General features: G+C 42.3%; 1 protein-coding gene across 1 annotated transcript in view; it reads left to right on the forward strand.

Annotated features, from left to right (window-relative positions):
• mmp19 (matrix metallopeptidase 19) overlaps window positions 1-12,054 on the forward strand; it is a 29,224-nt gene extending 17,170 nt beyond the window's left edge. The window contains exons 5-9 of the mRNA XM_028798065.2: window positions 7,619-7,864; window positions 7,982-8,113; window positions 8,190-8,354; window positions 8,671-8,798; window positions 10,979-12,054. Coding sequence (XP_028653898.1) covers window positions 7,619-7,864; window positions 7,982-8,113; window positions 8,190-8,354; window positions 8,671-8,798; window positions 10,979-11,221 — 914 coding nt within the window. The 3' untranslated portion in view covers window positions 11,222-12,054. The remainder of the gene's footprint in view (window positions 1-7,618; window positions 7,865-7,981; window positions 8,114-8,189; window positions 8,355-8,670; window positions 8,799-10,978) is intronic.
• Window positions 12,055-12,374: the final 320 nt, after the last annotated feature.

Raw genomic sequence — 12,374 nt, forward strand, 5'->3', positions numbered from 1 at the left:
CCGCTGCCACAGTAGCTCTCCAGGACTGGAGTTGGAGACCCTGCTCTAAATGCAATCAGCGCAAATTTCTCCTCCATAAACTCAGCCTGGTTAAAGTGGACAAGGACGTCATGCCGATTCTCAATTTAAAGGGGCAGAGCACATTGAAAAAGTATATCCTTATGTAAACTTATTAAATATAATTGCAAATTTTAAACTACATCAGATTGAGATGAGTGTCACTGTTGTTATTGTAAAGATTGTTCACTTCTAGCGTCTGAAAGGTAAACATGAGTAGAGCAGCGCTAGGGCCGGAGCCCATCCAGTTAGCACAGGCCGCAATGCATGAACAAACCCTGGACAGCTGACCAGTCCGTCACAGGGTGAACACACACACACACACCACACAAACACTAGGGTCAACTTGTTGTCGGCAATCCGCCTAACCTGCATGTCTTTGGGCTGTGGGAGAAAACTGAAGCACCAGGAGAAAACCCTTTCAGATGTGGAGAGGACATGCAAACTCTACACAGAGAGGACCTGGGACAACGAATCCTGGTCTCCTAACTGCAAGGCAGCACAGCTACCATGCTGCCCTTAGTAGAATTGCCTCTCTGCCACTCACGGGTGGGTCTGTCATCAGGGTGACCTGGGTGTGTGCCCTAGGGCCTTGTCATACGTGTGGAAAAAAGTAATGCAGGGGTTTGCAATGAGTTCACCCCCCCCAACCCAAATAGCCCTCTTCCCCCTTCGTGTGACACATCAGTCCAAGCCAAAAGCGGGGTATGAATTCAGCGCCACGTTGGTATGTTTCTGTTTGTGCAGTAGTTTGCACGTTTTTCACACAATACACATAGGTGTTTATTCTTATATTATATTGCCATCTCTCAATCTAATGTACAAGTGACTGCTGGCTTAAATCTCTGAGGGAGATCATCACTCTTTTTATATGTGATGTCTATAGAGTGTAAATAAATGCTTGTGACACCCTGGGCCTGTGGGGGTCTTAAAAAGGTAATGCTGAAATGAATTTTCTTAATTACATAGATAACACAGAAAAGGTAATACTTGTCATTCATTATGCGCCCAGCTTTTCCAGATAATCAAATTAATGAGTCACCAAAGCATATAAAATACCAAGTCATGGGCTGGAGAATATCATTAGAGAGCAAACCTCACAGCAGAGCAAAGGCACTATATAATATACAGTGTAAGAGATCTCATATCATATCTGGAGAAAACTCACAAAGATACCCCCATGACACTCTGAACGAACATAGCAGGGAAGAAACTGGCAGCATATTTTAAAGTCCACTTTCCCAAACCAGCAGATGACCAATTTCTTAATCAGAGACACCAACTCTGTGTTTTTACTGATGATTAATGGTCAAATGTATCTTCTTCTTTTGGCTACTCCCGTAAGGGGTTGCCACAGCTGATCATCATTTTCCATATCTTCCTGTCTGCTACATCTTGTTCTGTTACACCCATCACCTGCATGTCCTCTCTCACCACATCCATAAACCTTCTCTTAGGCCTTCCTCTTTTTCTCTTGACTGGCAGATCTATCCTTAGCATCCTTCTCTCAATATACTTGGCATCTCTCTTCTGCACATGTCCAAGCCAGCGCAATCTCGCCTCTCTGACTTTGTCTCCCAAATGTCCAATTTGAGTTGACCCTCTGATGTACTCATTTCTAATCCTATCCATCCTCGTCACACCCAGTGTAAATCTTAGCATCTTTAACTCTGCCACCTCCAGCTCTGTCTCCTGCTTTCTGATCAGTGCCACCGTCTCCAACCCATATAACATACCTGGTCTCACTACTGCCCTGTAAACCTTCCCTTTCACTCTTGCTGATACCCGTCTATCACAAATTACTCCTGTCACTCTTCTCCACCCATTCCACCCTGTCTGCACTCTTTCTCACCTCTCTTCCACAATCCCCATTATTCTGTACTGTTGATCCCAAGTATTTAAACTCATCCACCTTTGCTAACTCTACTCCCTGCATCCTCACCATTCATTCCACTGACCTCCCCCTCATTTACACACATGTATTCTGTCTTGTTCCTACTGACCTTCATTCCTCTCCTCTCTAGAGCATATCTCCACCTCTCCAGGGTCTCCTCAACCTGCTCCCTACTATTGCTACAGATCACAATGTCCTCAGCAAACATCATAGTCCACAGGGACTCCTGTCTAATCTCGTCTGTCAACCTGTCCATCACCATTGCAAATAAGAAAGGGCTCAGAGCCAATCCCTGATGTAATCCTGTATGTTGATCTGTATTTTTCTATTTCTTATATCTACTCTCTATATATAAAATCCTAAGCCTAAAAGTGCAACAATTTTATGTCACGCTTTAAATCTGGCTTATTTTAAAACCTACATAAATATGTTTGGTATCATTCTTTTCAGAATTTATCGAACTTTAATGTGATGTTATTAGAGTTTCAGATTCCCAATCCATTTTTAAATTATAAACTAAAAAATATCAGGAACTCACGTCCCACGAGACAAGACTTTGTGCCAAGAGATTTAACCACACGCGGGGCCAGAAATAAAAGACAAAGAGTAGGACAGCTGCTGTACAGGCTTTTAAATGTTGAAAGCGCTACACGATATGCAAATCACGTGGCACAGCAGCAGCAGCAATCCAGCGGCTGATCGAGCAAAGAGGAGGTAAAAAAACCTATTTGTTTCCCATTGTATCACCGTCTAAGAGGGGGTTTCGGAGGAGCGACCGCGTCTCCTTGGGGTGCGTTCAGCACCCCTCTTCACAACGCGAGCAGCAGACACACGAAGCAAGTAAGGGGGAACCAACTAGTTAGACAATATAACTATATAAATGTAATGAATTATTATATTAATAATAATAATTCCCAGGCATTGCTTCTCTTTTTCTGAGGCATTAAGTTAAATATATTGGATTCAGTATGTTGCTATATTTCAGTCCATATACAGTATAAATATAAAAGATTTTAATGGCATATTTGTGCTTTACATGTCCATAACAGGCTGTCTGATGCATGCAGAATTAATTTTGTAACATTACTCACCATGCCATCCATTAAACCTGCTCACAAGGTGGGCTAAGTTATTTGTACTTTTGTTCCCCTTCTCTTAATCTAAGAAGCACTCTGCCACTGCAGTCAGTCTTAGTCTTGGTCCGCTGCTCTTCTGCAGCTCTAAAGCACACTGCAACAGCACTAAACACAAAGGTTGGTCTTGTTACCACCATGACATACTAAGAACAGATCAGCACAGGGTCATGCCCAGTCCATAGCACACTGCAACTGACCCACTTTGTTTGTTTTATCTCATTTCTGTCTGTTATTGAATGCAATGTTTTCATGTGTAAACATGGCTAAATTAAAACCTTCAAACTTGAGTGGAGGTGGCACAAACAAAGTCGACCTGAGATTGCACATGTGGAAGAAGATCAGAAGCTGCTCCACACACTGAGCCCTCCAAGACGTGACAGCGTCTTTATAGCACAAAGGTCACAGATTCACAACAGCAGGATAGCACTTAGCCGTGGCGTTACTGAGTGAGCATCTGGACTAAAACAACACAGTACACAGAATAACGCAGAATTGGCTTAAAACACTAAAACATTGAGGAAATGAAAAGACTCTCCATCTATTATTATGACATATTTTATGAACATCAAAAAATATACTGGAACACCAGTTTCCAGTATCTCAGCATTAACTAAAATGATCAATACTAAACATCTTAAGGAAAAATAGGAATGGGAATTACGACAAGAAATTAGAGATAATTGTTGGTCTGAGATACACATGGAGGCACACAAACTCACTAACTCCCCTAAGGAAAGGAATATCAATGGAAAATAATAAGCAGATACTCCCTAAAACATCACAATCAAAATGAACCACAGCGCCACTGGCCGTTGTTGGAAATAATGTGGCAAATGTATAAGCACAGATTTACAGATTTATACACTAACGGTTGGTTTACCAAACTAAAAATAATATTATAGAGTGGCATGACCAAAGTGCACGGCTATAAATGCAAAATGCATGGAAGAAATATGAATACAGTGATAAATTTGCACTGCTAATGAAATATATCTCTTGTATAGTACACAAAAATCGTTTTAATTATGATATACTGTTTAAGTCTCTTGTGGATTGGGATTTTGTCCAATGAAAAGATAAATTCTTTACAGTAATTAAAACTATCCATCCATTATCCAACCCGCTAAATTCCTAACTACAGGGTCACGGGGGTCTGCTGGAGCCAATCCCAGCCAACACAAGGCGCAAGGCAAGAAACAAACCCCGGGCAGGGCGCCAGCAGTAATTAAAACTATTTTATATGAACATAATCTGAATCAAATGAAGAAAATATGGTAAACCAAAACTGGAAAAACAGCATATAATGTGAATTCAAACCGTATAGACAAAGGAGAGAAAACTAAAACCATGTTAACCTCCTTAGCGTTAGTCCCAAGTGTCACTCAGGCTGTGAAAACATTGTCAAAAGCGTTAGTCCCAAGTGTCACTGGGACAACTGTATAGACGCGTCTCACATTAAGTGTTAGACCAGAGGATTACTCAGGCAAAGGTATTGGCATGTCTTAAGGATGGAGCGTTATCCCAGCCTCATAATGACGTCTCATAAGAAACGTCTTTCAGCAGCCCAGGTGTTGCACGCTCTTGGCAGCGATACAAGAAGTGATGTTGAGGAGCCTCTCGTCAGCAGTAATGACGAAGTGAATCTGTCCTCAGGCAGTGACGTTGAACAGGACAGTAAAACCGAGAGTGATTCTGATGAATCTGAAAATGATCGTCACGTCTGGGTTTCTGTTGACCCTCCTTCAAATAAAGCAGCACCACCTCGTTTTGATTTTGTGGGGCAGCCAGGAATACAAGTGAATGTTGACAGCCAAGATCTACTTACTTGCTTGAAATTATTTCTTGATGATGAGGTGATCAAAAGAACTCCCGTTATGCCGAACAGAGCCAGTTAAATGATTATACACCTAAGCAGTTTTCCCATTCAAATATACAGTATACCACACAAAAGTCATATTTTGACATTATTATTATTATTAATTTCATACTATTATTATTCATCATCATTATTATTATTTGCATCATTATTATACCTTTTGCATTGAATTTGTACTTTTTCAGTAGAAACATGAAATTTAATAAAATTGTAAGTTTTCAAACCAAAAAATGCAGCACTTTTTATGTTTTTTTGAGAAAAACGTCAATGAAGGTTAATTTCGGGGTGACTGTGTATACTGCCATATTATGTGCTTGCAAAAAGTCTAAAAGCAGCACCCATCAATACGTCAACATTAATGACTGCAGTCATGATTACGCGGGGTGTATCTTGAGTCGGACGCCTCTAGCTCTGGAGTGGAAGTGTCCAGAAGCTTTTTAAAAGCAGTGGGCACGTCATCACAAAACTTAGGCTAATGGCATTTTAACATACAAGGGGACCATGCAGTTGTCAACTTGATTCAATTCAGGGAGAGCAGCCCATTAGCTGCACTCATTTGTTGCTGTTTTCTTTTAGGTTTTTGTTGGTGTGCCGTAATGTAGATACTGGTTTATCAAAAGACCTTATAATGGTGGGACTGGGGGTGAAGCCAGAGATTATCTACACAATGAAACAGACTTACTTTCTACAGGTTTTACTACGTTGAATAAAACAAATTACTCTAAGTTGGTTCCAACCAGGGGGCAGTGGTTCTTCTTCTTCTTCTTTCGGCTGCTCCCGTCAGGGGTTGCCACAGTGGATCATCTTCTTCCATATCTTTCTGTCAGGTAATAACAGATACTTATGTGATGGAAAAGATGACATTTTTATTGAGCTTGGAGAAGGAAAATTTAACTGAAAAATGGAAGTCAATAATAGAGAAGGTGAAGAAACCATTGGGTGAATTAACATAACTTAAATCATCACCATGACTTAATAGAAATATGAAAGTGATCATACAAAATAAGATTCCTTCAAATCGCAGCTATTTTCAAGCTTGTGCATGTTGTATTTGTGTTTATCTTTTAATCTTTTTGTTTCCTCTCACCTTCCTGGCTGGCTGTGATTGAAAACTCATTGAAATAAATGGTGACTTCATTTACCGGATATACTCGCAGATAAGTCGGGTCTTGAAACCAAACAAAATCGATCGTAAAATCAGACCCCGACTTATACATCTGTTCAAAAATACATTTTTTCTTTACATCTTCTTGCTTCCTCCAATCTCACATCAGTTCCTCAGACATATTGAATTTTGTTGCAGCAGTGCAGTTACCAATTTCTTTCACCACTTCAACAACTTTTAATTTAAAACCAGCTTCATATTTTCTTCTGATCGAACGCTCCATCGTAGATAAGGGATGCTCTTACGATAAAGGTGAATGAAGGTGTGAGATACAGAAAACAGAATAGTTTGGGTGTTACCGTGTGGTCACGTAGGCATAGAAGAAAAAGGCCGTGTGCTCCGTGGTTACTCTCTCAGGTGGGCGTTAGCATATCATAATCTCTTGGACCAATAGCGTGAGTTTTCTGCAGTCGCCTTATACGGCCGACATTATAAAATACCGGAAATTATACAGTGAAATCAAGCCCCGAATTATCCGTGGGAGAACTTAAACGCGAGTATATACGGTACGTATCATTTGTATGTTAAGTGATCCTGAGCGTATATTTGAAGTTATTGTGGAGGAGAATGATTTAGAAATAGTTGTTGATGGACTTGGATTTGGAAAAACACCATACCACAGGAGTAAAAATGATTTAAATTTACAGACGAGAAACATGTACCCCAGATTATTTGGTCCTGTCAAGTGAATGCAGCTGTCTTCTGTAAAAAAGTGGCACCCAGTCAAGTGATTGGTTCTTATCTTATTGCTAACGCTGCTGGGAGAGGCGCCAGATTCCTGCAAGCCTGAACTGGTTTAAGCAGGTTTGAAAATGGATGAATAGAACTAGTTAAGCAGAGCAGAAAATGTCACCGTCTGTAAAAGTCCTACAGACAGACCTGGACAGAATTCAGAGGAGTAGAAAATGAGGTTCCGTATTCTTAACACAGATGAAGTAAAACATTAGATAAACTTACGTAAGTGAGGGTGTGGAACAAGAAAGTTCATTCAGTGGCCATCAACTCCTAGTAGACTCTCACTGTTCACAGGCAGCCAAATCTACAGGAGTCAAAAAAAAAGCTAACGGGACATTGGGTCATATAGCACACTGTATGGACTATAAATCTAGAGAGGCATCACTTGTGGAGTTCTGTGTGCGGGCCAAATAAAAAGACAGAGAGGAGAGCTACATCAACGATTCTCAAGTTTCAAGGATGAGGATGCATGTTCAGAGTGCTATGTGACACAGGAGGAAGGCCTAAAATCACATAAGGAACATGCCAATCGTCAGGGGGGAAAAAAATGGAAAACATTATGGAGAACTGTAGACACATGGTGGAAACCTCCAAATCACAGACAGTCATTTTTCAGCAGTTTATGTAAACCGACAAATTCTAAGCTGAATCCTCTTCATCATTTTCCTCAATTTCAGGAGTTTCTTATCTATTTCCTTTACATGAAGTTTTATACAAGTTCAACCCTTCTAAACAGCCCTACACTCTACTTGTAGGTCGAGTCCTCGCCCATGCAGACATCCCAGAGTCTGGAGTTGTCCATTTTGATGAGGACGAGTACTGGACAGAGGGGACCCACCAGGGAGTGAATCTGCGCATCATTGCGGCCCATGAGATTGGTCATGCACTGGGTCTTGGTCATTCCCAATACCCCAGCGCACTGATGGGGGCTGTCTACACCGGTTATAAGCAACACTTCAGGCTGCACAATGACGACATCCGGGGGATCCAGGCCCTCTATGGTGAGTGCATTCTTCCCCTCTGTGCTTCTCTCCAAATGTTCTGGAGTTTGGCTTACCTCACAATGGAGGGCGTCTCTCTGAATGTGTCAGTGTTCTGTTCTATCTCTACTTATTCAGGTAAAAGAATCACCAGTGTTCCCAGTGAACCCGTTCATCCTCCAAGTGCACCAACACCGCCCTTGGTCATCCCAGAACAACAGGATGACAAACCAGACCCGTGCACTGCTGACTTAGATGCTATCATGCTGGGTAAGAGATGTTCATACAATAATTGACACACCAAGACACAGGCTGCCTCTTCTAACGCTGCTGCTTCTCTCCACAGGACCCTTTGGGAAGACGTATGCCTTTAAGGGTCATTATGTGTGGATGGTGACCGACAATGGCCACAGCAAGCCTGTGCAGATCAATTTGCTGTGGAAGAGTTTGCCGGGGGACCTTGATGCTGTTGTTCATTCAGGCAGAACTAACAAGACATACTTCTTGAAAGGTGAGTTTGTCTGCCACCCTGAAAGCGTTGGGTGTATGTACAGTACATGTAGGCTCTTTCTCTACATTTACAGGTGTGAAAGCCCAGCCATGCTTGTCACGTCTGAAGTGCAAGAGCATGTTCACTTCCCTGTCACCAGCGAGAAATCGCATCGGGCCCTGTCCCCATGTCAGGTCTTCACATGGAGATTCTGCCTGTGAACCCATGGCCACTGAGTAGCAACTATCCCAGTTGAGCGAATTGGATTTCCAGTTCAGCGGTCACTGGTGACATAACACAGAGATTAACAAGTTCATGCATCATTGCTCTGTTGCAGGTGACAAAGTGTGGCGCTACACCAAATTCCAGCTGGACGCAGGCTATCCTAAATTGCTCACCAGGATCCCTCCGAACATAGACGCTGCCCTCTACTGGGAGGTCAACCAAAAGATCTTCTTTTTTAAGGTGAGATTATGTGCTGCTTTGTCCACTTTGAACTGTAGAAGGGTCCAAACGGCCTCATCACACATGTACATGTATTTCAGCCGAGCCGAGTGCCTGTAGGCAAAGCAAGGACAAGGATAAGAGTTAAAGGCCCACCTTGACCTAAATATATATATAAGTACACACGCACACAGTGTATATATATATATATACTGTATATGGTTGAAATATGGGTCTTGTTCACGAGTGAGGGAAGAATGGAGCGTGAGATCGACAGGTGGATCGGTGTGGCGTCCGCAGTGATGCAGGCTCTGCATCGGTCTGTCGTGGTGAAAAAGGAGCTGAGGCAAATATATAAATTTATATATATATAAACACAGAAAGGGAAAAAGAGAGAGTTTCTAGTATGTCTTTGTATGTCCGCCATTTCTTTTTCGTACCGCACTGACACCGAGTGTACAAGTCCACAGCTTACTGTCACATTTATCCTTTTGCACTGCTTGAAGATGATCTCCTTGAGCACCTTGATGTCTGCTGGGCAGTGCAGCACAACTTGTGTCTTCAAAGTTCCCCACAGATGTTCATTAGGTTTGAGGTCGCTTGACATACTTGGCTATTTTAGCACTTTTCAGCTTGTTGTTCCATAAGAATGCAGCAATGGCTGCAATTGGAAGAATTTTAGGGGTCGTTATTATGTTGAAACATTGCTTGATGACCTACGGTGTACAGAGAAGGTTGCATCTTGGCTTTTGACTCATTACAACATCAGAACTCTACCACTGCTGTGCTTCTCTGTAGGCCGTACACTTCTCACTGTACTCCTTCCTTTCGCGATGTTGTACATTTTGGCCACCATCAGATCCAAAAAGACTGATATTGATATCATGTTACCCAAAGTCTTCACCTTTGTTTTTATCAGCCTTTTTAATGGATAAATGGCCTTTCTTGTGCTTTAACATCAGCAGTGGCTCCCTGTGTGAACGACGACAATTCCAGTTCTGTGTAGGGTGCAACTTGCTAGTTTTCCATATCTTTCCATGTCTCCAAAGTACTTGCTTTGTTATTTTCCTGTCAAAAACACGCATCACAAGGTGACAGCTGACAACGACAGTGTGAATGTTTTGGGGCTCTTGATGCAAGTCAACACGTTTTGAACTTGTTCTATTTTTGCGACTGTATTTTGGCTTACAAAGAGTGATCAGCCTTTGTCTTCTTTTGTGTGATGAAAGAACTTTCCTTCTTAGGTCTTCAGACCCTTTTCTCCCATGTGTTGATATGGTCTGTTTTTAGGTATGGCGGTCATTCAGTAGGGTAAGGGTCACTCTTCATGACGACACCCCTGTGAGCAGGATGGGTCAACGGGCTCATTTGCTGATCAATTACTGTAACGAGCTTCAGAAAAGAATTTGTTTAATTTTATTATGCAATGTTTTTAGGGTGTACTCATTTTTGCAACATGGTGTTTTATCATTTTGTTAAAAAAAAATAATCATACTTTCATGATTAATACTGCCATGTTTCATTGGTAAGTGATAAACCAGTGTTACCAACCCACTACCATTAGCTTTTATTCGTTTATGCTGTGTACCGTAAATAACAAGTTTTATAAACAGCAAGAATTTGCTTCTAATTACTAAATTTATTAGAGCAAAAACGAAGACCCATAGGAACTGAGTTCGAGACCCCCAAGTTAGCTCATTTTGCATCTCCTTACCTGACTCTCTGTGGTCATCCTTCTTAAACAGCAGCGTGTATGCCAATGTCCAGGTTGAATTGTCCTCCATGGCCTAGTCATTCTGGCCCCCTAATCATCCCCAGTCTCTAATTGGCTACAGTATCTGTCTCTCATCCCTTCACCAGCCAATAGCTAATGTGTGGTGAGCGTGCTGGTGCAAAAATGGCTGCCATCGCATCATCCAGGTGGATGCTACACATTACTGGTGATTGATGTGGCTCCACACTCACTATGAAAAGTGCTGTGAGTAGTGAGAAAAACGCTATATTAATGTAAACAATTATTATTATTATTGTTTGGCTGCTGGTTAAGGAGAAAAAAAAGAAACAAAGGGTTTTTGAAGTCAAATACAATGAATGCAAAAGACGTCTGGTCATAAGCAGCAGTAACAGGTCACTAATGAAGGCAATGCCTGGGCTCTGAACCTGCAGCCTTCCGAGTTTGACTCTCTTTGTCATCTTTGCAGGATGATGGCTACTGGCAGTGGGATGAACTTACCTACACAGACCTCAGCGTATACCCCAAACCGATCTCCACCCTGTTCACGGGGGCCCCAACCCACCTGGATGCAACGCTCACCTGGTCCAATGGAAAGGTATATCTCTTCAAGGGGGACCAGTACTGGAGGCTGAATGGCCAGTTGAATGCTGACCGAGGATACCCACTCAGCAAGTCTGAGCGCTGGATGCAGTGTCACAAGTACAACTAACATCTAGGGGCTGAGGAGGTCCGCTGTCTGCTTGTGTTTCTTGACAAAGATGCTTCAAGCTTCTGGCACCAGTAGGCCAAGGTGGTGGACTGAATGACTCTAATGAGAAGAGACATGGTGGGATGGTGAACTGAATGACTGGCCTGGGACTGACCTCCTCCTTTGCTTTCTGCTGTCTCACTTCTGCCTGTACTGAACTCTGAACTGACGCCTCCTAACTGACCAGATAACCACTACTTTGTGTCACTGCATCACAAAGAAAAGCTGGCAGGTCACTTGTGTGCTCATGCTGACCTCTTCGCAGAAGTTTTCTTTATTGAACCTGCACCCCTGCTTTACTGTGGTCCATTCACAAGGCTGACCTTGTAAAACAGTTAAAAGACACTGGCCAACTGCCTCTGTGACACTTTCAATCTTAAAGCTTATGAAAGTCAGAAAAAGAGAAGAAAGGAGACTCCGGCTAGACACAAACACGACTAAACTTGACTTGACCTGACTGAGCCAGTTTTGTATAAGATTGGATCCTGGATTTTATTGTGCAGGCCGGCCAAAAGTGTCAGCTAAACTGACCATCTTCCTTGATGCCAAGCTGTGTGTGGTTGGGTGGGGTAGGGAACTGAAACACAGAGCAGCCGTTTCTGCTTCTGATGTACCGAAGCCGCTGCAGGTTACAGCGTATAGACGTGCCACACCGCCGATGGCACCAGCACAGGTAACGATGCCACTGCTTACACAGAATCACAGCAGTTACTGGTGAACTGCTTTTCTTCCTAAGCTTTGGAAACAAGGCATACATAACTGAGTTTCTAATAAACAAATAAAGTATTCAACAAGTGAAGGCTCTGTTATGGCAGTGTACCTGCTCCATCAGTGAGGCTACTAACTGTGTGTACACTGGTGACCCTATGGAAGGCTTCTTCACTATCAAAGAAGGCTAAATGATGAAGGTATCAGTTCTCGACCACAGAAGCTGGTGTGTTTGCATTTCATGGGTCAAACACCAAGCAGGGAGAAAACTTGAAAAGGCAATTGAAATGCAAAAGAAATTGAAGGCACAAAATCTCAAAGTAAACCCAACCCACTGTTTGTAGTGATGGCCAAGGAAAAAAAAATCCCATATTTTCATGCAGAGCTTCCATAACAAGAGTTTCTA

This window comes from Erpetoichthys calabaricus, chromosome 3, assembly GCF_900747795.2.
Source record: "Erpetoichthys calabaricus chromosome 3, fErpCal1.3, whole genome shotgun sequence".
Lineage (NCBI taxonomy): Eukaryota > Metazoa > Chordata > Cladistia > Polypteriformes > Polypteridae > Erpetoichthys > Erpetoichthys calabaricus.